The 26,524-nt window shown below is 39.4% G+C and overlaps 2 protein-coding genes across 10 annotated transcripts in view; both read right to left on the bottom strand.

Moving 5' to 3' along the window:
* Positions 1-2,958, bottom strand: part of PITPNM2 (phosphatidylinositol transfer protein membrane associated 2) — a 232,456-nt gene extending 229,498 nt beyond the window's left edge. For all 5 annotated transcript variants that reach the window (XM_073313000.1, XM_073313003.1, XM_073313006.1 and 2 more), the window contains exon 1: positions 2,639-2,958. The gene's annotated coding sequence lies outside the window, so the exon portion shown is untranslated. The remainder of the gene's footprint in view (positions 1-2,638) is intronic.
* A 5,631-nt stretch (positions 2,959-8,589) lies between these two features.
* Positions 8,590-26,524, bottom strand: part of MPHOSPH9 (M-phase phosphoprotein 9) — a 42,464-nt gene continuing 24,529 nt past the window's right edge. For 3 of the 5 annotated variants that reach the window (XM_073313008.1, XM_073313012.1, XM_073313010.1), the window contains 14 exons: positions 26,234-26,392; positions 26,060-26,147; positions 24,833-25,048; positions 22,104-22,151; positions 21,476-21,540; positions 18,217-18,318; positions 16,430-16,567; positions 15,434-15,609; positions 14,303-14,467; positions 13,831-13,951; positions 12,844-12,947; positions 11,655-11,905; positions 10,405-10,473; positions 8,590-9,248 (listed from right to left, as the gene is read on the bottom strand). In XM_073313008.1, the coding sequence (XP_073169109.1) occupies positions 9,147-9,248; positions 10,405-10,473; positions 11,655-11,905; positions 12,844-12,947; positions 13,831-13,951; positions 14,303-14,467; positions 15,434-15,609; positions 16,430-16,567; positions 18,217-18,318; positions 21,476-21,540; positions 22,104-22,151; positions 24,833-25,048; positions 26,060-26,147; positions 26,234-26,392 (1,804 nt within the window). In that variant the 3' untranslated portion in view covers positions 8,590-9,146. Of the gene's footprint in view, positions 9,249-10,404; positions 10,474-11,654; positions 11,906-12,843; positions 12,948-13,830; positions 13,952-14,302; positions 14,468-15,433; positions 15,610-16,429; positions 16,568-18,216; positions 18,319-21,475; positions 21,541-22,103; positions 22,152-24,832; positions 25,049-26,059; positions 26,148-26,233; positions 26,393-26,524 lie in introns of those variants that run through there. The other 2 variants (XM_073313011.1, XM_073313013.1) reach the window with 2 other exon arrangements.

Here is a 26,524-nt window from a genome sequence, read left to right as displayed (position 1 = left end):
AGCTCCAGAACGCAATCCAAAAGCTCTCCAGGCTGTGAGGAAATACTGCAAATTCAGTCCTTGCAGGTGGATGGAGGAGCACCAACAGGTTTCTTTAGAGCCCCTTTACAAAGAGTAGCATGGAGATGCTTTCCCCCTCCCTCCACGCAGGTGCTCCAACACCCAAATAACCAGAGAATCAGATCCCTGAAAGGGGAAAAAGCCCCTTCCACCTCTCTTCCCAGAGGGGTAAGCCAAGTCAGATTGCAGAGGGAATGGCTTGGGACAAAGCTGCCTGAAGTGCAGCAAGAGGAGATTTAGGTTAGATATTAGGAAAAACTTCCTGTCAGAGTAGTTAAGCACTGGAAAAATTACCTATGGATTTTGAATTATGAATTATTTTGTCATTGGAGATTTTTAAGGTTAGACAAACACTTGTCAGGAATGTCTAGATAATAATTAGTCTTTCCTCAGTGCAGGGGATTGGACAAGACCGACTGAGGTCCCTTCCAGTCCTACATTTCTATTATTCTTATCTGGTGACTCTTTTCTAGATTACGTCAGCAGTTCTCAAACTGTGGGTCAGGATGAGGGGGGTTGCGACCCCATTTTAATGAGGTCGCCGGGGCTGGCATTAGACTTACTGGGGCCCGGAGACGGGGTTGACGTCCAAGCCCCATCACCTGGGGACAAAGACAAAGCCCGAGCTCCACCACCCAGGGCCATAGCGAAAGGGCTTCAGCCAAGGGTGGTGGGGCTCTGGTTACAGGCCCCCCAACTGGGGCTGAAGCCCTTGGACTTTGGCCTCTCCACCAGGGGCAGCGGGGCTCAGGAAGACTCTGGCTTCAGTTCCCTCTCCTGGGGTCATGGGTTTTTGTTGTCAGAAGGTGGTCACGGTGCAAAGAAGTTTGTGAACCCCTGGATTATGTAAACCCAGCCGGTGGTCACAGCTCCATTTCAATTTGAAAAGTGCCCTTGTCCTGAGAGTCTGCCCACTAGCTGGGAACCTTCAGCAGACAGGTTAGAATTGAAATGGGATTTAGACAGATCTGCCCTTCTATATCCCTTGAAGCGATCCAGCCAGGTCAGAGTTGACAAGTGCCACAGGGCAGCTTGAGGAAAGCCTGTGCTGTACCTGCTCTGGGGATGAGCAGAGTGAAATCTCCAGGGATGTCAAATCTGACACCTTTGGTAAGGCTAAATTCATTTACAAAAAAAAACAAACCAAAAACCTAACCTTCAAGTTACGAGTTTAAGATTATGGTCAAAGGTAAACAAATCACATGCTTATAATCAATTTTAGCATTAAAATTATATGACCCTTAAAGTCTAGCAGGGTGGTATCCCTGAAGCCCAGCAATATTTCATACACATCAAGTACATGAACTACCTAAAATGTTCCATTTGCTGGTTTGAAACAAGAGACAGGTACACCTGCTACCTCATATTTTCAAACACAAACATCTCCTCAGATTATATTCAAATTACAGCCTAAAATTAAGAGGAAAGCCACTCTGCACAAGTAGCTAGCAAACAAGACAACTACACATTTTAGGATATTTATGGGTTATTTTAACTAGATCATGAACAGTTCATCTTTTCTGTAAAACAGTATTGTTATTGCCGCAGCTCTTAAGACTATTTTTATTATATTACAAAAAAATCGGTCTTTCCTACTATACCACCTCATTTACATAGGAAACTTTTTGCTAGCAAAACACCCTGTTTGCCACGGTGGGGGTTAAAACACAGAAGAGTCCTAGCAATACTCAGTTGGAAACAGCAAGTGACTGGTATTACCTTACAGCCTGCTCTTACGGTGCATTACCAGCCCTGTGTTGCTAACTATAGCACCAGAAGAAATCCATATTAGAAAAAAGCTGTCAGTGCAAATAACAAAACAATGCTGTCTCTAGGACAGAAGTGTCCATGCGTCAAGAACATTTAAAAGAAACACACACACACACACACCCATCTCTCTGAAAGGTTTCTTTGTAGTAATCACGAGCACGAGACTGGACCTGTGGGCACAGAAGTGACCATTAATGCCCGAGTCTGTGCAGCAGCTTGATGAGGTTGTTTCTTAGCAACACAGGGGGTAGGTAGCTTTCCCATCCACAATTCGGCCATGCGAATCCAACAGACCTGACCAGCTTGAGAAAGGCGGCGGCGGCTGGGGGGGGGGAGTTAAAATGAATCCCCCCCTCCTCCAAGAAACAGCTGGAGAAAGGTGAAACTCGCTCCCTCAGGGAGCCACCCTCACGCCCATGTAACTGAGCGGAAGGGGGGGGACCCTCATCCCTCCCCGCGCCCGGGGCAGTGGGGTTTGGCGCCCAGAGGAGACAGACGTTAATTCCCCGGGGAGCGATGCCCAGCAGCCGGGGGCCCGTCCAGCCACCTGCTGCCCCCCTGCGCTATCCCGCGGCTGGCCAGGCGGGGGGCTGAGCCCCCAGCCCCTGGAGACCCGCCCGGCTCCCAGCCCAGAGCCGGCCCGGCCCGGCCCCCCACGGCCAGGCCGGAGCGCCCCTCAGAACAGCCGCGTCGCCACGGGGCCGGCCGGCCGCCCCCTCCGGCTCCAGCGGCCTAGGCCGGCCCCGGCGCCTCCCCCCCGCCGGCCCCCGCGCTGCGGGAAGCGGCTTCTCCCCCCCGCCCCACGCACCGGCTGCGGCTCCTCCGCCGGTCGCGGCCCCAGCGCTCGCTCGGCGGCGGCGGCTGCTCTCCCCGGCTACCAGGAGCGGGCTGCCGACCTGCCCGCTCCCCTCTCGCATAATCCCTGGCGAGGGCGGGCAGGGCAGCGGGGCTCCTCGGAGCCGCTGGCGCGGCAATCCCTGGGCGGCTGCCTGGCAGGGCTCTTGCCGCGGGGAGGGGCGCCCCGGCTCCCCCTCGGCAGCGACACGGACCCGGCTGGCAGCCGCCTCTCCCGGCGCGAGCCTTGCCCACTGCTGCAGAGCGCGGCCACTTCCTTCCCCGGCTCGCAGGCATTCCCTCACTCTGGGCGCCGGGAGCACGAGAGGAAAGCCAGGCGGGGTGCGCCCCCCTCCGGCCGCGGCGGGGTACGACAGCGCGGCTGCTCCGGCTGGGCAGGGGCCACCTGGGCGCTGCACCGCCGGGCTCTGAGCGGCTGCGGCTGGAAGGGGCTTGGGTGAGGCTGGCGGGAAAACCCCAGCACCGGCTCACGGGTGCTTTACAGAGGTGGGGCGAGAGGTAGTGAAATCTCTCCCTTCCAAACTAGCTGGGCCCTGGGACTAAACTCAAGAACTTCCCAGGCTCCGCCAGGGGATGTAGGCAGGTGCAATGGTCTAGGGTTAGCCTAAGAAATAATAATACACTGCCCTTGTACTCTTCAGGGTTAGATCTCCCCCTGCTTTACAAAGGGAGGACAGTGCAAAACGGAGGTATCAAGAAGTCAACTGACTTCCCCAAGGGGCCACAGTGAGTTAATAGGTTTCAGAGTGATAGCCCTGTTAGTGTGTATCAGCAAAAAGAACGAGGAGTACTTCTGGAATGGATCCGCCTCTCCTAACTCTCAGATCCATAAATGGAAGTTTGTCTTGCACAGTGTACACACAATAGCCCTGTTTCTCATGGCACATCTGTACAGGGAGCACCTCACACTAGTAATGCACACTAGTGTATTCAGAGACTTTCCCATAGTGCTATTGCTATGGTCATTGCAGGGATCAATGGCTTTAGGGCCATGGCCAAACGCAAGGCAGAGCGCATTGAGGGCTGGATGTAGGGGAAGCAGCTGCAGGGCTTGGGACTTCCCATCCACCATGAAAAGAAATCAGGTCAACTGGACTCAAGTGAAAGATCTCTGCTCATGCATTGCAACCCCCACCTAGCACAACAAATATTTGTAAAACTCCTCAGATGACTGCTGACTGTGGGTGCAAAGCACCAGTCAACATCACAAGCTCAAAGTATGAAGATAGGGCTTCACTAAGCCATGTTATCTCTGCCTCAAAATGTTCTCTCACTTCTTAGGCCAGGAAGGATCCCCCATTGACCCTTTTTAATTTGTTGCATTACCCCTTGATAAATATAATGCAACATGTTAATTACTTGGGTCTGCATCTAGACTTGTGCGTGGCTTTTCTAGAATTTCCAAATCAATGTTTTCAGGCTGGTTTGATGATGCTTGCCTATATCATCTGCACATTAATTTCCATCCCATTGGGACTTAAAATTAACTTGAAATAATTACAAGTAATTGATAAGCTCCATCCTATAAGCTTTCCTTTACTGATTTTTCTTTCACATTACCTTTTCATCATGCGCCAGGGTTGGAACTTAATGGCCAGAATTAGGAAGCCTAACATTTTCATTTAATTTGACCTCCCACCAGACCCGCCCTCCTTTAAATTCTCAGCACCCCAGCCCTGTTACAATTTCAACATAGTGATTGATTCTGAGATACATAGCAAGACTAGAGCAGCACTGACTACTCTTACATCTTTGCTCACTAACAAGATTGGATAAAGGCAAGAAAAATACAGTTATCTATGCTGGTGTAAAGCCTGAGAAGTAACCAGATTCCTTACATATTTTAAAAATAATGACATCATTAGTTATCCTAATTGGTTATTGAAAATATGTCCTGTGATTACTTTTCATATCACACAACTATACACTGTCAACAACCAATTTGCAGAGCTAGGAGACATACAATGAATTACAAATAAAGTCATTAGCCTTTTCCATATAATTGCACTATCAACACACTGAACTTTCTTCTTTATTGCAGCATGTTCAGGATCTTTGTCCCCACCTTCAAAACCTTTTATATATCTCACCACTGCTCTCTTATCCTCCAACTTTCATTCCCTACTAACATTCCTACCCTCTCTCCTTACTGCTCCTTTAATCTTTTCCACTAAATTCCCAAAATTTGTCTCCTACCCAAATGTAGTATCTACCAATTCTTGTCCACTGCCCTTCATCTCTTCCTTAAAACCCATTCCTCCAAAGAGCTCATCTGCTGCTTATATGCTTGAACTGTTGTGTTTTGTTTCTCAGTTAGATTATAAACACTTTAAAGCAGGGGCTGTGCCTCTTTATTTGCTTTGCAAAGTGCCTGTCCACAATTACACTATACACTGCTATATAAATAACCAAAACCAGCTAAGTGCAACATACTTAAGGAAGTACTACTAAAGTAACAAAACTCCTCATCTGAGGGTCAGGAAATAAGATAGACAACAGTTTTATACAACTCTGGACCTCTTGCTTTTGTTTTAATTTTTTTTCACCTGTTTATTTTTCAGCACATCTCAGGGATTTAGTTCAGAGAATAATCTTCCTTAACTATACTTATCAGAGCAGGGATGTTGATCAGTCAGTTGGTCTGGAGATAACTGATCTGCCTCTCTCTTCACTTTACCATAATGCTATAAATTTGGGCGACAAATTAAAGCAGGATCCAGCAATGGAAGAGATTTACACCGGAGAGCTGTCTACAAGAAAACTAACAGAAAAGACTGACACACAAATGTGGTGATTCCCAGTTAATTTCCCATCCCTCCGATGCTTAGAAGTGCCGTAGGAATGGGAGGAATTGCAAAGGGAAAAGAGCATACTTGGAAAGAGCATAAATATGTTCAAACCTGTTGAAAATATAATTTGGCCTTCAGCACAGAATCGGTGTTAAAGGAAAGCCATTTTAAAATTGTACATTTAAAAATCTCATTTAAAAGGACACCATTCAGAAACGTCAGCTGCAATAACAGATATAGTTTCAAAAGCAGCTACTGATTTTGGGTGCGCCTATTTCTTGGTTCCCAGCCCTTGGCCTGATTTTCAGAAGTGCTGAACATCTAGATTTCCCAGACATAATTTGGTGATGCAGGTTCTCAGCACTTCTGAAAATCAGGCATGAGGTGTCTTAAGTAGGGCACCCAAAATCAGTGATACTTTTTGAAAATGCTGGACCAACACCTAGTTTTTCTCAGCAGTATGACAACACAAACAGAAATAGCTCAGAAAGCCTGAGCTAATGGGAGGTAACTTTCAGACGGAAATAATATAAACTCACTTTAATGATTCTTCTTTCCTGATGTCAACAAATGACAGTAATAAAAAGAGAACAGTACCAAAGAGGGTAGGATGGAGGTAAATTTAGGTCTAAAATGAAGGGTAGTGGAGCGATAATGGAATAGCTGAAATGCGAAACCAGTAGGTATATCAATTATCCAAGGAAAATTGGTTCTTCTGGTAACTGAGGGAAGAGAACAGATTTGTAAACAAGAAAAAAAGCACTTAAGACAATGTGAAGATTGAAGCCCTGTCTTAATTCCCAAGTGTAAACGTATCCAGTAATGGACTCCTTGCGAGAAAACCCTCCAGGCTGAATTATACATTTGAAGGCATTAGCAAGCACACTATGCTAATTCAAAATTGTGGCAACACCATTCCTTGTGAGTGGCATTGCAGCTGTTTGGAGGCTGAGATTCTTATTCTATTTAGGTATTTTGAATCCAATATACAAATCAGAATATAAAATACCCAGAAGACTAGTCCTAGTCTATGTTAGATCAGAGGGAGAATGTTCCACTTCCTGAGCTCCCCCTCACTGACATTTTCAGTCCCCCTTCTAATCTTCCATTGGCAAAGTGAATGCTGGAGAGAGAGAGAGAGAGAGAGAGAGAGAGAGAGAGAGAGAGTGTGTGTGTGTGTGTGTATTTGGAGTGCCTGTATTCAGGGGCAAATAGGGAAGGTTCTTCACTGAATGCTTTAAAACCTAGTTCTATAATGTTAGAATCAAACTTGCACAAGCTTCCCTTATGCCAATGATCCTGCCCTTTCTGTTGCAAAGTAATCATATTGTTGATAGCTTGAACCATGACAGAATTTGAAACAGATGATATGGTTAAAACCTAGATCATCACTGGGTAATATCCCTGAACCTAGTATTATTCTTGGGCAGCAGGAAATAATCTAATTAAATGTTTAATACTAAAATACTAAACTGAAAAATTAGGTATGCACCTTTGTAATTCAGTAATGTCCAACCTAACAAATACATATTATTCACCACAACAAAATTTGTAAGTGTAAAAGGCAGATTTTATTTTTTAATGTGTGATGGGCAGATCATGTAGTCCACAGGCAAGACAATAGGTGAACAACCTGCACCAGTGACTGGATCCCCAGAGACCACAAGCGACCACTGGGGAGACTGAAAATGCGCTGGGCCGATCCCATGATAAAACTCTTTGGCCAGAAATGGAAAGAACGTGCTTGCAACAAAAAGGAATGGTGTGACGTCGACTTGGAGGGATGGACGAAGACAAGCTGGACAAAGGTAACAAATGTGAACATAACTGTGATTGGAATAGGGACAGCATGATGGTTAGTGCCTGGCATATTAAAAAAACCTGTGGTTAGATTTCCCAGGTCTTGGGAGTGTCATGGGGAGAGGAGAGGTGTGCTAGCACTCACTGTGATCCATTGTGTCCAAACTTTACAAACTAGAACTGTTGAGAAATAGCAAAACAGTACTAGAAATGATCTGCTAACATAGGCCAATGGCAATCAAGCTTGCAAAAAACATCACAATCTACAGTCATCCAGACATAATGCAAGTATTGCTTCTAGTTGCTAAAACTGTATAAAGAAAGCACTCGTTACAAAACTACTGAAGCAAAATCTCAAACTGGAATGATAAGTTTTATACAAACCCCTATACAAAAGCCACAATGAAACAGAACTCAACCCTCTTTCACTCGTATACAATGTACTTGCTGAAGCATAGTACAGAATGCATTTCTGTGTCAAGTATTATTTTCTAAGAGTCATTATACATCCCTTCATTGTGTGCAATTCTCTTTTGTGTGTGTGTGAAGGAGATAATCAGAAGTGAATTTTATCAAGACAAAGTAGAAACATTAAGTACACAGTTACTATAGCAAACTATTTCCTCAAGGGAAGATACCTGTGGAGATTTTTTGAGTGATTACATTGATCATTACATTTAATTACTCCTAATGATTACAAACAGACAGAATAGAGAACAAGAACTACTCTCCCAAAAGGCTAAGAGAGGGAAAACATATGGAACTCTTCAAGCGTCTAGGGCTTGCGCAGAGAGTGTGGCCTTTATCTCAGACTGTGAGGGGCATGAACAAGATTTCCATACATAGAAGGCCCTCTACCGATGCTGCCATGCATGTAGTTCTGCAGCGCTCTGCATCTTCAACACTCAACCCTCTTGTAACTTGAAAACCCCTTTTCAGCATTAATTTAGGCTCACAGTGAGAAGCTGCCCCTCACAGTCTGAGATAAAGGCCACACAGTTTGTGCAAGCCCTAAACACTTGAAGAGCTCCGTATACTTTTCCCTCTCCAAGCCTCTTGGGAGGGGAGTTCTTATTTACCAACACTGAGATATATGAGGACAAGACCAGATGGCATGGAACAGAATTTGGCCCTGGATATTTCCAACAGGATTCTAAATTAAATTAGTAAGTCTCAACACTAAAGAAATAATTTTTAATTCATGTGGCTCTGTAATATCCTCACCCATTCACACAAGAAATACAATTCTGAAAAAAAAATCTTCAGTTTGTATAACTACTTTCTATGCATTTATACAAATGGACATTTAATAGAATTCCAGTTTGCAGATATGCATTTATTTAAGATATGTCACAACAACAAATTAAAAACAAAGCTACAATATTTTAAATAAAAGGTGTTTACCATATGCTTGTAGTTATATTCACCACAGAAGCTTTGTGTTGCTTTCTGCATAATATAAAAGTTCAAAATGTCATAGTATCTATTATTTACAATGTAGATATTAATCTCTATAAAAATGGTGAGCAAAATGAACTGCAAAAAGATTACAACATGATTTTGTTCAGAAAACAAGCTGCCTCACTTTACTTCCTTATTATAAACTGAATTCTTATACACTATTTAAAAATAATTCACATTTTTTTTAAATAGTAAAATACACGATTAACAGATTGATTTCTCAAGTGTAAGAAAATATGTTTAAATATATGTGGCTATTTGAAGTACAAAATATTGCTGTGTGTAAAGGATAACATGGTTGTAAAACTACTATTGAGGGTTTACAAAAATACAAAACAAATTGCATTTGCTGAGTGCATAATTATACATTAGTGCAAACAAAAGCATATCTGAATTTAATAGGTACAAGTCTCAAAGATTTGCAGAGGTACGTAAAACATTAAATCTTTTCAGTGTCATACGGATTGAGCCCAAATCTCTATTAATCCTTTCCAAGCGATCTTCCAAGGCTTCCTAAAGAAAACATTTGAAAAAGATAATACATTCAATATCATACAGTTACAAGTAATGGTCCTTCTAAAACTAATATGTTGGTACTGTCCCCATTTTCCATCAGTGTCTTTTCTGATACATTAACAGCTTTCCATTAGCACCAGGACGCTTGTCTACCTGAGTATGTACTCAGGCAGCTAGCCTGCACTGAAGTCTATGCTGCCACATCTTCACTACTATTGTTCCTTGTGCGAGTTAGATTCAAGCTAGCATGCGTGTGCCTACCTGAGCTACCACTATACTTTCATTTGTTGTGCAGATACACAGTAGAACCTCAGAGTTATGAACATCAGAGTTACAAACTGACCAGTCAACCACACACCTCATTTGGAACCAGAAGTATGCAATCAGGCAGCAGCAGCAGCAGCAGCAAGAGAGAGAGACAGACACACACACACACAAAAGCAAATACAGTACAGTACTGTATTAAACGTAAACTACTAAAAAAAAGGGGAGGAAAGCAGCCTTTTTCTTCTGCATAATAGAGCTTCAAAGCTGTGTTAAGTCAATGTTCAGTTGTAAACTTTTGGAAGAACAACGATAACGTTTTGTTCAGAGTTACGAACAACCTCCATTCCTGAGGTGTTCATAACTGAGATTCTACTGTATTCTAACTCAGTGGTTTACAATCTGGGGTCTGTGGACTATGTCTAAGGATTCTGTGAAAGGTTGTCGTTGCCACAGAACAGTGGTTTTCAACTTGTGGTCCACAGAGCTGTGGGGGTCCGCAGACTATGTCTAAGATTTCCAAAGGGGTCCACACCTCCTTTTGAAATATTGTAGGGATCCGCAATTGAAAAAAAGGTTGAAAACCACTGCACTAACTTACAACAACTACACGTATCAGTAGTTCTAAGTGATTTTAACTTAATCTAATTTACACCCCATCATTTCTTGATTTAGTCCTAAGACATCACGATAACTGGCAAACAATTTCCATAAAAGCTAAAGATTCAAACCAATTCATGGGCACTGTAGAGTGGTATGGAAAAGCTCCTGTTACAATCCACTAAACCATACCTTATTCTGTAGCAAAACAGAGAATACAGATTGAACTTCCAGTATTGGGAGATTAACTGAAAAAAATAGTCAGATACACAGAAATAAGTGTTTTCACCTGGTTTAATCTTGCTTGTAAGGTTGTTCTTCCCCCACTACCAGGTATTCGACTCAATGCAGCCTCAATCTAGTAACACACAAAATATCGCAGCTGTAAATTAAAGAGCCAGTATAAAATTGCCTAATCTTTAATCTCCAAGAAAGTCAGGGATAGGTTAGAGATATATGTGCAGTGTAGTTGTTTAGATATTGTGCAACTATATAATATGTCCCATACTATGTTATTATGTGTACTCCTGCCCACCCTCACAAACATCCCTTTGAAGAAGAGCGCACTCTGATTTGATGCTGGAATGGTTTAATGCACAAACCTTTCATCTCTGAAAGGCTAGTTTAAATCTTGGCTTGTTGCAAAATAAATTCACCTCAGACCCTCTATCCCCATTTGTCTGCTCAATTGCAGAATATGACTTTGCGTAGAAGAGTCAAAGGACTGGAGTATCAGTATCACAAACAGTGAGTTTGTGTGGGGGGGGGGGGGGGGAGAGTGAGAAAACCTGGATTTGTGCTGGAAATGGCCCACCTTGATTATCATGCACATTGTGAGGAGAGTGGTCGCTTTGGATAAGCTATTACCAGCAGGAGAGTGAGTTTGTGTGTGTGGTTTTTGGAGGGGAGTGGGGGGGTGAGAAAACCTGGATTTGTGCTGGAATAGCCCACCTTGATTATCATACACATTTTAAAGAGAGTGGTCACTTTGGATGGGCTATTACCAGCAGGAGAGTGAGTTGGGGGGGTGGGGGGGAGGCGCGGCAGAGGGTGAGAAAACCTGGATTTGTGCTGGAAATGGCCCAACTTGATGATCACTTTAGATAAGCTATTACCAGCAGGAGTGTGGAGTGGGAGGAGGTATTGTTTCATGGTCTCTGTGTATATAATGTCTTCTGCAGTTTCCACAGTATGTATCCAATGAAGTGAGCTGTAGCTCACGAAAGCTCATGCTCAAATAAATTGGTTAGTCTCTAAGGTGCCACAAGTACTCCTTTTCTTTTTGCAGAAGTTTACTGTATAAGGAAGACGATGCATTGTCAGAACAACTCTGGGAACTTTGAATTGGTTTGAGCCAGGCATAGTGCAGCTATATGGCTGTCTCACTAGCCTCTCTCTCTTATATAAAAAGAAAAGGAGTACTTGTGGCACCTTAGAGACTAACCAATTTATTTGAGCATAAACTCTCGTGAGCTACAGCTCACTTCATCGGATGGATTCAGCATTTATTCATAAATTTAGGGAAAAAACGGTTTTTACCTGTTGCTTTTCTTGTGTGAGTTCATCAAAAAGTCTCTCAGTTTCAGCCAATGTCTTAATTCTTGATGTATACTTGAAATCAGCATCATAAGGTACTACTGGTGGAGGAATACTTTGTTCATTTTTGTGTTGTATATTCCTCTCTTCCCAACCGGATGCCACAGTTCCTTTCTTCATTCCAGTGTGCAAAGATTCAGTGCAAGAACTATGTTTAACACAGCTGTCAATGCCTTTAGCTGAATGCTGCCTTCCTATGAAAAGATGAAAGTGCTGTTTATTTTTTTAAATTCTCCATTATATATAATGTATTATACATAACAGAACATAAAGTGAACCATAGGAAAAGCAATGAATCATTGTGATTCTGTAGGACACAGACAAAGGCACAAAAATTCACATGAGGCTTTCACTACTAAAACTTACTAATATATTTAATTATGCCTCATGATATTATCAGAATTCTTTCAAGATGAAGCTAAACTTGGCTAGAAGTTATGCAATATTGATTAGTTGCTGTTGATGAGTTAAGACCTTAGTAATCTCAGATTTACAACAAAATAATTTACTACAATATTAAACCAGAATATTTAATACAGGTAATGAAAAATATTTCACCGTAGCTTCAGACTCCTCTTTATATTATAGTTAAAGAATTAAAAACATGATTGAATATTAAAAATATTAAAAATTTAAAATGTAATATAAAATATCATACATTCAGTATTTTAATGAAAATGTGATTAAAAATAATGTTTTCATCCAACTATTTAAAAATGTAAATTAACTAGCTTTATTATTATAATTACCCTTAACTATTTGTATGCAACACTTAGAAACAGATCCTTCATTAAGGATATTGAATACATACAATGACATGGTTCCTCGTAATACATACATTGCTTAACTAAATTAGAAAATGTATTTCCTTTCTTATTTTTCAGTTGAATTATTTGTTATTCTATTGTTTGTGCATAAAAATTAAATATTTACTGTAATAATAGTAATTTTCTACAGCTACAAGCAATATTACTGTTGCATTTATTTATTGCAAAATAAAAGATAGAGCTTTATTAGAAAAATGTCATGATTCCTCCTATCTAGTCGGTGGAAGCTATGTGGAGAAAAAGAGTTCCCTTTAGGAGGATGAAAAAAACAAACAAACATAATTCTGCCCATTCTGACAAATTACCTTCTATATCATCTATTGAAAGAAACTGGAGTTGTTTTCTTGGATTGCTATGTTGTAATGTAGAGGTAGGAGCAGTTTCCAAATCATCCAGAAGTATATTGAATCTACAGAATGATGAGGGGAGGGGTGTAGAAGAGACAACTACTTGTTAGAGACAATTTTTTATAATTGGTATTTCTTTTTATACTTTTACATATTAAAAACAATTTCCTCTTCAATGGAAAATGTGATCCCTCTGGATTCTCCTAATTACAACCCCACCCTCAGGTTCTTTGGTTTCCATATATCAAAGGCCTTGAATCATGCAACGTGTTTCTTTCTAAAGGAAGAGGCCTGACTCCCATTCTCAAGAGCACTTTAATGTTACACTTAAGAGTGATGCTGTACTTTCCTTTTCCTCCTCCTTACGTATGCCTGCCCTGTACCCCACCTCCAGAATCAGAATGCTGCCTCTGCAGCTCTGCCAAACAGGATATCCAGCTTACTATAAAAAGAGAACCCTTTGTTTCAGTAGTAAATTTAGTCTCCACACAAGTTTCTTTGGGGGAGTGAAAAAGAGCTCTAAATGCTTACTTTCTTTTACCCATTCTTTAAGGCATCACTTGTATCCCTGCAAACTGACCCAGATTTACTCTGTGTAGACATAGGACAATGCCTCTACAGTCTTTTCCCTGTCAATATTATTCCATCAAATATGATATACCTGACATATCACCTTGGTGAATGCTAACTGGGGGGAATCCAAGGTTATTCTTCCTCTATTTCAAAAAGCAAACTTGACTTCAGATATATGTCCCAGTCATGCAAACCCTTACTTAAGTGACCAGGCCTCTCTCATATGAGTATTTCACATTAAATGTGATAAGACTACCGCGATGAGTAAGAACTATTCAGAAAAGTATGGGTATGCTGGATCAAGCCCATAAATTGTGTAACTACTATCAGAAAATAAACCCTGCTCCAAAATTAATATTTACAAATGTGTACCTAGTCACTGTGTTTTCGTTTTTGCCAAGCAAGTGGCTAAATCCTGGAGACAGGTTTTCTCTTGGAGATCGTTTTGGGCTGTATGTCACTGACACTGGTGCCAGCATTATTTCTCTTCTTGCTGCAGAGGAGAAAAGATTTAAGTGCCCAACACTTTTTCTACTTAAATAGTTTTTCTTAATACAATTTGATCCCAAGTCTTAAAGAATTAATTTTCAAAGTTCTTCATGAAGTATTGTCCTCTCAAATCATATAAAGTATGTGTCACACACTGACAAATGATAGTAAGGTTACAGCTTTCACATAGTCTGTAGCTCACGTATGCAATCCTTTTTTCAGAAAATCCATAACAGTGTGAGAATTGTAACTTTTAAATTTCCTACCTTCAGCTGTTTGTAACACAACCTTATGTTATTTAAATACATTGCATTTTGAAGTGAGACACAATAACCCTGTACACAAAAATGCTTACTTGGAGTGTTTGCCTTCCTGTTTGAAGGTGGGAGGGATGATGACCTCTGCCCACTAGGTGAGCTATATCTTTTTGATCTTTGTTGATCTCTGCATTTCTCTGGGGACTCATTGGCACTAAAAGTGCTTTCATTAAATCCAACAGTTTGACGTCGATTTGATGTTTCTGTAACAAAGCAAACATATAGAAGTTAACATTTATATTACACAGGATATTGAAGATTCTCCTTCACTCAGTCCCCATGTACCCTACTGTACTCAAACCGGTACTCGTTCCATCTCAGCTGTTTCCCATATCAGTAGGTTTGTGTTATACTAACCAGCTGTACATGCTTAAGTCCTGTTCCCACTAGAAATTGATCAATATTTGATATTCATTGAAGTAAGATGTTAACCTGACCTATGAGGAGAGCTGTTCTGCAGCACAGATATAGAAGAGAAGAACTGAGTTTAAAGTGAAGGTAAACAGGACAAGTCTGAGCTAGTGAGAAATAGTACAGACTTAATAGAAACAGAAGACAGAAAGCAGGGTAGCACAAGTATCTTGAGAGACAGGAGTTTGAACAGGACCTAAGTTTTCAAACCTAGATGCTTGAATTTAGGCTCCTAAATCCATATTTTTGGCTCCTGAGTAATAAAGGCCTGATGCGACGAGGTACTGAGCACCTGCAACTCCAGCACCATAGAGGAAGAGATTAAGTCTACTCAGTCATATAATACATGCCATCTTTCATGCCAACATTTAGATGTTACACTACAACAAAACAAAGGTGGATGCAAAGACAGCAGGAACTTTCTTAATCCTCAGTGTATATAAATTTCCCCTAGAGAAAGGACACTGAACTAGATGAACCAGTATGATGCTATAGAGAATTTTTTGCATTCCTACTATTTTAAACAAGTCAGCTAGCTTTATTATTTCAGGTTTTGTTTGGCAAACTACAGAGCATTGTTTTAGGATACACAAAGACACTTCACAAAGTTTGCAAAGCTATTAACTATTTTTACCCTTTTCACCTGAGCCAGACTAATTTTAATCCTTGAAAACAAAAGGCGGGGGGGGGAGAGGATGGAGGACAGGTGATTTTGAGGATGCAAGTCAAGACAAATCCAAGAATATAAATAAATTTACTAGTTGAAGTGTCTTCTTTTTCGGTCTGTGTGCCCCAACTTTTAAATGCTTTTCCCTCTTCAAGTTCTTTAAAGGCTTTCATGATTGGTGTGTCTGGTGCCTCATTTTCTTTTTTTGCCATTACATTTGTTGAAGAGTCTTCTTGTGAAGGGTCCTTTTCAGGAGGAGAATGGTGCCTTAAATATATAAAAGCAGCATATGAGGAACCAAGGTTTTATACTGTAAGTAGGCGATACAAATGTCAACCGAGAGTTATACTCGCACAGAAATGAATTTAATACTTCACAGTTTGTTGGTGAAAAGTATTGTGTCATCCTGTAACAGTCCAAATGGAAATTCTTATCATGTTCTTTATTTCATCCAGAAACCTCTGACTTCTAAATATTAGTTACAGGAGGATTTGAGCCCCCAAATCTGAGCAATAGTGGAAATGAGTGAAGTTTGGTGAGCTAGAACTTTTCAAACATCAACTCTGCAAAATCTTAAAACCAAATATACCCTGACAGACTGAGGAACGTACGAGGAACAAGGCAAACTACTAAAAAGACAGAGTGACATCCTCATCAAAACTGAAGTCTGCAGAACCAGCAGAGCTGCAACCAACCATGCCAGTGCAATTCTGACAGAGAACTCCTTTGATGACCAAGGAACTGAAGTGGAACACTCCAGAGGGCATAAAGACAATGACAATTGGTCAGTGAACAAGATATACCGATTAGGTCCCTTCAAGGGCTAAAAGACCTTTAAGAGCTAAGAAAGTCCCTGCCTGTTTCACACTAGATTAGTAGGTTCTTTCAAAACATGCATAGCACTTCAGGCAATGGATAAATACTTTAGAACTTTAGTAAATAAATACAAGCACAAAACTCAAGAACAGTCAATTTTAGAGAAAATTATTTTTAAAATCAGAAATTGCATACATATTTCTTAAATACAACTGCTCTGATTCTCCACTACATCAGAGTGGAGGGTGGTGGTTACAGGAAGCTATCTTACCTAGAAGGAATGTAGGTTTCCTCAAGTCTATTATCCATAATGCTCTCTTGATTTTCTAACGGTTGGCCTGTGAAGATTGAATACTCTGCCCCTGGTATCAACCACTTCCGTCTGTTTACATTAGAAGCTGTCAGCTTGCTATTGGAGTGAAAAACTTCAGGATTATGAAATGCTTGAAGTTTTGGTTTTGAAATTAAAAAAACAAACAAACAAACAAACAAATAGCACTCATACTAGCCAAAGAGAGAAAAGATCTTACATTCCAACACACAATTACAAATTTGTAAATATTTGGAGAAATAAGTACCTTTTTAAAAAGTGAGTGTTTTAATTGAAAGAAAAACACACACACTCAAATTTCAGCAATTATTTATAATGTAGTTTTAGAAGGCAGTATTTTCCACAGATCTATACTTCCTTACAGAAACACTTGCTTTTCTGACTTCAAATGCCGGATACCAAGTTTGCTTCTTCTCAAAGATTATGAATGAATTTTACAAAACTAAGATATAACTGTACCTAAGGTGAATCTGTTGGTTTAAAGCCTCCAACTCTTTACTTCTCTTTTGTCTCATCCTATATATTTCTTAAAAAGAAAGAGCACAACTGATAATACAAAGGAGTGATGAATAGAGGCCACCAACTATTTTCAACTGAAAAATTACAGATTAGAAATACCAAAAAAAGTGATTTTATATATAGATTCACTAAAAAGTACCCAAAAATTAGAACAGCATATCATTCACACAATACCAAGAACAGTAATGATATTTCTTAAAATCTATCCTGCTGTTTGTTTAAATGGAATGATGCTTTCTCCAGGTGTGCTATCAATTTATAAGGCCTGATTTCATCCCCAGTTCTACATTGGCTTCAGTAAATTGCACCTCTTCCCTACACACCAGTGGGGGCAAATCTGTCTCATAATGTTTAAGTTTCTCCATTTTTCCTATTTTGGAGGCATCCCCATTTTCTAGCTATTCAACTAGTCCTCAATAGAAACTATCCCTCCAGTTGCTAATTGGTACATTTCTGAAGTTCCTGAATAGAAAAATTTTGAGATCCAAGAAAATACTGCTATCACTGATCACTTTGGCTCTCTGAAGTACTTCTATATCAGAATGAACATACCAATGGACAGTCCTAAAACATATGCATTAGATTAACATGCAGTGCATACCACAGCACCAATTAAAAGTATTAAATTGAAACAAACAGGAAGTCATGATCTAATATTTCTATTATTTAAAAAAAACGGATGAAGGTAAAACTTTTGAGGCCTGCTTTATACATCAAAGGAGCAAAGCAGGCACACCCCAATTTTTCTCTTCTTCTAGCAAAATTTACACTCTAATTTCCACATAAATGTAAGTGACACTTGTAAAATGTTATTTTAAAAAATTTAAAGAGTCACGTACACCTTTCTGATTCAAAGTGTTAAAGGTACAATAACATGGAGCCTTTACAGTCCAATTGCAGGTTCAGATCTTATGCTTCCTACTGTGTACCTTTACTGACAAGGGTAATCTCTACTCATTTAAGTAATCCCAATGAAGTAACTGAAACCACTTATGAGAGTAAGGATTGTACAGGTAAAGCTTGCAAAACTGGACACCAATATTTTTTATTTGATCTTTTAATCATTTCCTGGCATATAATATACTAGATTATGTAATGTCCTTCAACTGCTACAGTCTACCATTAGATAACCGATTTTTAGCCAAAACAGACAAACTGCTCAATAAAACACATCACCCACTTTTTCACAGGACAGAATATTCACTTACTGGGCATGAGATGTTCTTAAATGACTTGCAGTAGCGTGACGGAGTTCCAACATGTTTTCATGTTCCACCTGCTTGATCTGAGCTTCGAGTTTTGAAATTGTTCTAATGCAGAAGTAATGAAGACATATTGTAAGGAGGTTAAAAAGAAGTTTAAGATAGGGTTATTAGATCTTACCCAGTATTAAAATATAGGGATTTTTTAAAATATTTTTAAAATTTTTTAATGTCCTTAGTGGAGTTTAGGTGGAAGGAGCATAACCAGTATGTAAAGATACTTCACTGTACATGATTCCAAGCCCTGCCTAATCAGAAGTTAAACAACATGACTGGAGGGCAAGAAAAAAATATGTTTCCCTGGAATAATTCCATCCAAGTGTAAAACCATTTAAAAATACTAATAAGGTTACGTGGTTCTAGCTGAATGAAGTCTATTTTTTTAAAATTAGCTTCACCAAAAGGAAGAAAAAAAAATCTCTTTTCCTCCTTGAAAAGGTGGATTTCTATAAAGAGCTCCCCCATTCTGATCTTCATCTCACATGTCACTCAGGTAACTCACCCAGCCTGCTGTTCAGACTTTTCACATTATAGCTCTCCCTTTTCACCTGCCTTCCCCCACAAAGTAGCCCACCCCTTCAATTAACCAAACCTTAGCAAGAATTCTATTAAACCTGCAATCAGAGTTAAAGTGAAAAAGCCAAAACCTGGTGGGCTTCTAAATTGGGGGACTGTGACACAGACATGCCCAGGCATGTATATTACCTCTGTGTCCAACCATTTCTCAATATTTCATCAAAGAGCTTGTGTGTGGTCTCTGCTGAAAGCTAGGAACTAGCTGATTGTCATGATTACTGTGAAATGTTTGTAAGGGAAATAATTTAAGAGATACGTAAAATGCAGAATATTAGGTTTCAAAACTGCTGAATTTGTCACATGAGGCGAGGCAGGTTTCAGAGCTAACTCAATCAACACTGGGAACAATAGACATCTGTGAAGCCAGCCCCATGGTTACTATCTGGACCAGGTGCAGGCTTTGTAAAGACAAAAGAACTCCAGGAAGAGTCTCTGAATAAAGGAATCCCCTCGGGAAAGGGCACAACATTTGTTCTATTACAGAGGAGATACTCTGCCAGCGGAAGTGGGAGCTGTCTCATTAAAGGTGAATCGTAGCTTCCTGAACTGGACAAACGTGGCAAGGACTGACCATTGGGTGGGAAATATAGTATTAGACAGGAAAGTAACTTGTTAATAAGTATACTCTATAGATTTTGTATATGTTTTTCTTTTACTTGTATTCTTATGTTCCCAAACCTTTATACTTGCTTTTATTTGAATGCCTATCTCAAACTCTGTTAGACGTAAAACCAAAATGAATTTTATTTAAGTCCTTTGTGCTAAGGAGAATGATGAACTGAGGTGAACTGCTTCCATGGAGGCAGCGGATCAGTGTAGACTGTGGGTGTCCAATCAATAAAGGGTTGGGCACTCAAGTGTATCAAAGTGGGGTGTGTGAAATTGCTAGCCTGCATTGCGAGAGGGGGTTGTAGAGCCCAGAGCAGAAGACTTGTGTTGCCAACAGCCAGTAGTTGGGGAGGCTTTCCTAAAATCTAGGGGGCAAAGACAAGGCTCTCTCATGATGTAAGAAGGTGGTAGTTATCCACCTCAAGTAACTGCGAAAAGTGATACTGGGATCCATCAGAGAAATACAGTTTTCAGATAGGAAAACAAAATATCCTTTTCCATTAAGGTTCCCCCAATCTGGAATGGTCTATGCCCCAGCAGTTCACGGAACCAGATGAGAGAAACAGACAACGCAAAAGAAATACTAGACTGAACTGCCCCGACTCCTGCTCTCAGAACACAAGTATGGCAAAGGCTCCTCAATCTTCAGAGAAATACCTAAAAAAAGTGTAGATAGATGCCAGGTGAATGACCAGTAAGTTTCTTTTAGACAGGTGGACACCATGTCAGCTTGGGATGTCTCTACACCCTTTCTGGTCTTAAAACTCTCAAATGCTTAATAATGTATACTTTCTTGATTGAGGAGTAAATTCAAAGCTTAAGCAGGAGGCCTTCTTTCCCCCTTTTTTTTTGGACCCAGAACAAAATAAATAAGGATTTTGGCTTCCTAAAAACCTGCGAATTATACAAATATATAAAAGGGCCATGACAACACCCAAAATGGTCCCAAATTCTCTCTCTTTGGCTAGTCTGGCTTTAGACAAAGCAATGGAAGGTTAATGGCTTAGCAGCAATGAAATCTAGAATTGACTAGGAGATGAAACTGGTGACCATCCTAAGAGTAACACTGTGAAAAACAACAAACAAAAATGTACATGAAAAATTGTAATTTCCCGATCTCTCCTAATCTTTCTGATTTATGAACAGCGAGACTCCAGATGCTCAAATGGACATGGGGAGGGAAGGGATGACAGCACATACCCACAAAAGAGAAACACAGTGAGTCACACAACAAGAGAAGTCAGCTCAAAGAGATTCTGTGGGGCTTATACTAGAGCTTTCCCAGAGTAAAGTCCCTCTTCCCCTGCCAGCCTCCCTGAATGCTCTGTTTAGCAGGCTTGCAAGGGAACTGTTGAGAAATATGAGACAGACTTTCAGCAGTCTGTACCCATGCACAATACTGGCTGGACTTTGGCCCCAACATTCATCCTTTGATGGTCATGTGTCCTGCCTGATACATATCCAGAAAGTGTAAATTCAATGGATTGCAGTTCTATCAGCCAGGAGAGAGGTCTAGATAGCAGGAGGGACAGCCACAGGAGGTATTATTCCTGCTCTATACATGGAACACTTTCCTGTCCTTTATTTGTGCCTAGGTGCCATAATCTTGAACTGCAAATTCCTGTCAGCATCCACATTCCTGAAAACCAGAACAAAGACTGGTAGGCTGATGATGAGGGCTTTTGAGGAGAGAACTCTGGCATGAAAAGCTTGACAAGTGGATTGGCTGAACTGAGTGACAACAGAAAGAAGAGAGACAACCCATTCATTCCAGATTGGGAGGAGGTCCTGATGAGGCAAAAAATGTTTAAAGTGTTGTAAAATAAGTAGGCTCTTATAATTTGTGCAACGTAACATAAAATTATTCAATATCTGTACAAAGGTGCTTCATTAATTTTTTACAAATCGCAACTGCATCTAAATATCTGCAATAATTTTCATTATCAAGGATTAAATGCTAAATGCTTTATAACCTAGATTCACATTATTAAGATAGTACTAAGATGCTTTCACATTTTACCTTTTCAAATCAGAAATCTGGGTATTTGCATCAAGCAATTTATTTTCAGTTGCATTCAATGTATCCTATAAAATACACAAAGAAAAAAGTAACAAGTGCAGATACTTTATAAGGGAAAAAATGGGTAACTTCATCTATATTGAAAAATTACAATGTGTGTCACCTTTTTATTTGAAAGGGAGTTATATAAAAAAAAATCCTTAGACTTCAATTTGACTTTGCAATACCCTTGTTGCCTATGATTAGACTATCATATAAACAATAAGATTTCCTTCTTCATCTGATGTACTCTAAACTCCATGCTCTTCCTCCTTCTTTGACACTGCAAACATACTATGAAGCCATTCGTTAAAATATATGGATTCATCCCTGTAATCCTTTTTTAAATACTTAAAATATTCAATTAATATGCATTTCTGTGCCATGGTGATATATCTGGGCCTAATACTGTGGCTGTTCTAATTTTTCCCTGCCTTTAGTTCCCTTGATTCAAATATTATCCTCTCACCTATAATTGGATATCTGGACATTCCAGTACTGTCACTCCTTTAAAAATATATATATTAAAACTATACAAAGACTTTTTACTCAAAAGTTTTTAAAATATTATTAATCCATGCCTACTTACCTTTACTCTTTCATGTTCTTTTCCAAGAGATTCATATTCTCCCAGAAGCTAAAAGAAAAAAAAACTGCAAGTAGTAAAATTAAAACATAATGGAAAACTAAACTCTTATAATTTCATATGCATTTTAATTTCTTTTAAGTTATTGACCTAAAGCAAAAGACCAATTACAAAAACTAAGTTTAAGCCATTTAGCTACAAGCAAAATAAGAATTGTAGCATATTTGCTCCCTTACACTACGGTAAGGCTAGACTGTATTTTTCTGATTGTAAATGTAAGGTGAAGACACATGAGGGAATTGTGACTTAAGAGAGTTAAACTTCTCTCCTTGGCTGCCCATTTGCTCTGGTGAATTAGTACACCAGTTTGCTATCGGTCTATGTCTGTAGCAGACTATTTCAACCTCTGTGCCAGTGGGTGGCACACCGGAGGGATAAGCCAACCATTTCTTGGTTGCCTGCACCAGCCCACCTGCACATGAGTGGAGGAGAAGTACAAGTTGCAAGAAGGCTGTTTTCCTTCCAGCGCTGGGCCCCAGGAAGAGCATACAGAAATAAGGAGGCACCTTACATCCCCTCACCCTCTTTTTCAACTCATTGTCCCTTGCACTATCTTGACTATTAAGATTTAAACGTAGAAATTATTCGAACTGAAGAATAGTTTACTTGAGGCAAAAAGTTGAAAACATACTGTCAAATCAGTTAAGCCTGAACTTTAGGGTTTGTTAAACTTTTGTTTTATGAAGCTTTACGATCTATTGAAAATTTACACACACACAAAAAATCCAGTGGAAACAGGTTTTCTTAAGACACATAGTCCCTTCGAGTATTTGCAATCCAGATAATGTAATATTTGAGTCTGGGCCATAAAATTGACTAAAGGCTGAATAAAAATGAAAAACCTTTTTAATGTAAACTGAACAAAATTAATATGGAAAGAATTATGAGCCAGATCCTGCAGACCCATGAGCTTAACTGTGGGAGTCAGAGTTTGCAGGATGTGGACCCAAGTCATTTAACATAGAGCAATTTTCTGACTACAGCCACCATCCTGCAAACTATTTTGCACACAGGCACCTCTGCCTACCTATGGAGTTTCATGAAAGTCAATGGGGCTATGCACAAATGCAGCGTTGCAGAACAATTTGCAAGATTGGGACCAACAACACCTGAAAAATATTTAATATGGATCTCCTCATTCACAACGGGTGAAAAATCATCACTGAGCAGGATGCTTGCAAGAACATCTACACCATTTATGACATATTTAAGCCCTAAGATCCAGTGCTTTGCTGAGCTGAAGCTTTAAAAAGGGTTTGAGAGGTATCTTTCACCCTAGAAGAATATTACTGAACAATATAAAGAAATGATTTTGTGGAGTGGTTCTTAATGAATTCATGTTTATTGATCAATATAGTTGTCTCTATTCAGGAGTTACCCTTTTTATTGCTGACAGCTGTTTCAGTTTTAAATTCACTTTTTTCTTCCAATTCCCAATGGCAGACATACTTTTAAATATTCGGGGCATATGTATAACAGTACACAAACTGGATAAGTCCAGAAAGTCAGATTTTCCCTAGTAGGCTTTATTTCTAAAATATTTGCAGTCCTTTTTGTTTGCACAAATAATGTTAACAGTTTGTTGACTTATCTAATAAACCTTGTGTGCTTTAGCATTACCCTGCTTGGAGTATGTTAGATTTTTCTAAAATGAATTTTATTAAAAGTACAAAATATAAAAGAACTTCTTATAAAAGAAATGTCAAGAAAGTAGTCAGAAAAAAGGAAACAAAAATTACTTACCCAAAGATGGGATTTTCAAAGGTGCTCAATACTGGCTTTGCTCTGCTCCCAGTGAAGTCAATGGTCAAATTTCCCACTCACTTTAAAAGGAAAGATTTTGGCCAACACAGAGCACTTTTCAGAATCCCATCCTAAAAAGGGAGCTAAAGCTCCCAATACGTTTTCACACTGCTAACACCCATTCTGTAAAGACAGATTAATTTTAATATAAAGTAATAATGAAAAGCTAGAGAGCAAGGTTCTATTAATTTGGTCTGCAGTCGGACACAAAATCCAAACAAACCACAAAGAGTTACAATACAGAAAGTCAGCTCATCCCCAGTGAATTAAAAAAAAAAAAAATCAATGAGAAACTTATTCTAAAATTAGTTCAGAAAATATTGCCTTACCAGACACACAGATGGTAAGCTAAGCTAGCACCACTATTTGACTGCTGGAGACAGAAAAGAAACTGAGTAGGCAGAGCCTTTAGAGATCTGTCTCCCTGCTGTTGCAAAACAACACCTAGCCATCTGGATTTGAAGGGTATAAATAATACTTAATTTGTCTATAATCTCAGTAAAATAATCTTAACAGTTTAAAAAGTAATAAAAATACAAGATGAGTTATACTATACATATTCTTTTCTTTTAGTATGTACAACAACAACAACAAAATAATCAAATCTGAACGAATGACCAATTTGAGTAAACAATTTGGTCTCTTAAATAACAATTTTAAAATATCTATTATATTTCTAGTATAATCTTGTTCAACCTTTATTTAACTGCCACCTCCACAGGACTGAATTTTCCTGGTCCCTTGGCTGATCACTTAAGACAGATTTTGCTGCAGTAAATTTTAAGCGTTATTCCAAAAGCACCTAGGACTTTTACAGTTTGTGGAATATTGTGCAGTTGTAAACCATTATTAATTATTTTCTCACTTACATCTTGAAACATTTTATTTTCTTCCTTTAACCTGGCATCTTTATTATCTGACAGCTTGTAAGCCTTTTCAAATGCTTCTTCTAGATCCTTAAGCCTAGATTTTAGTCGGCTGATACTGTTATCCTTCTCTTTATGACTTGCACGCATTTCTTCAATACGTTCTTGCAAAACTTTGGAAGTATTACTGACTGCATAAAAGTGTTCTCTCCAATCGGTCTACAAAAAAACCCAAGGTTCATTAAAACATTTACATAACATATTTTGTCTCTAAATATTAAGGTTATAATCTTAAATCTTACAAGGATAGAAAGCAGAAGTTAGTTTTTAGTAATGCACAGAAACTGAAAAAAGTTTAAGCTACTTTCTTTAGTGCAATGCATTGGACTATAAAACTAAGATTCAAGACAAGACACTCAATTTCCATCTCGTAAAAATATTTCCTATTCTTTAGCAAGGAACCAGTTTGCTGTATAGCCATGAAAGAACAGGCCCAGGCCTATCAGGAAAGCTGAGGGTCATAAAAGGAGGATTCGTATATTTTGACCCAGCTGGGCCTTTACCACCTACAGTAGCGTAAATAAAGCTATAGGGACAGTTCTTTTTGCCTCAGTGCACAAGAAATTTGCCTCATCACCCAGGTGTAAAATAAGAAAAGGAAGTAATTACTGTATTTAGCCTTCTCCCCACCTTTTTTTTTTTGAGGGAGAGAGAGAGAGAGATCAGAAACACATGCCTTTAATATTTTATTGGTGAACTTTAGTTCTTGCTAAAATTGGAAGGAAGGTGGGGGATAGGGTTATTTACAAATAATAAAGTTTAAACATTTACAGAGGTCAAGGTTCTCAACCAAACCCCAAACAGAAATGTTAACAATCAGGGATAAGGAGGATCACATCTGTAGAGCACAGCTTGCCCATCATGCACTGGGAAGGGAGTGTGGGAATAAAATGGCAGAGAGAACTCACATGATGGCAAAATTTCTTTGCATGAGAATGGGCAGTGGATGGAATGGAATGACACTCAAAAGATGGGGATTTTGTAAATCAAGAGGTTCTAAAGGTGCAGAACGTAGTGTCTATGCAAATATGATCTGGCTGTTAATATTATGTGATATTGGATGAGGCCAATATAACTATCAATTTAAATCTATATTTTTAATAGTTGCACATTCTTACCTTTTCACTTAACAACCAACTTTAATCCATGTTACCCACAATATATACTTACCACTTGCATTTCTAGCATATTATTCTTATTTTCAAGGGTTCTCAGGCGAGTACTAGCTTCATTGAGAGCAGCATCTAACTGGTCACACCTAGAGGCATAAATTTTCTTTTAAATTACCAAAGAATTTATACAATAAAAAACTCTTTCCCTTATAGTCACAAAAACAAATATTACCTATCAACAAGATTTTGATTGATTTTCTTCAGCTCTTCAGATGAAGCAGTTTTATGGCTTGCCTCAAGTTGTTGTTTTAAGCTATGTATCTCTGAGTCATAATAAGCTCGTAGATCAGCTATGTGTCGGGCATGTTTTTTCCTCAAGTTCTGCCTAATCCTGATTTTAAAAATTAAGAACAAAAAAATATTGCTTTTTCCACATTACTGAATGTAAATCTTACCCTAGTCCACATTACCATCCACTGGCAACCTAACATTAAAACCATTGCCATATTTATTACTACATGGA

The sequence above is a fragment of the Lepidochelys kempii genome, chromosome 15, assembly GCF_965140265.1.
Source record: "Lepidochelys kempii isolate rLepKem1 chromosome 15, rLepKem1.hap2, whole genome shotgun sequence".
NCBI lineage: Eukaryota > Metazoa > Chordata > Testudines > Cheloniidae > Lepidochelys > Lepidochelys kempii.
Note: the sequence above shows the minus strand (reverse complement) of the source record. Positions and strands in the feature narration are given on the sequence as shown.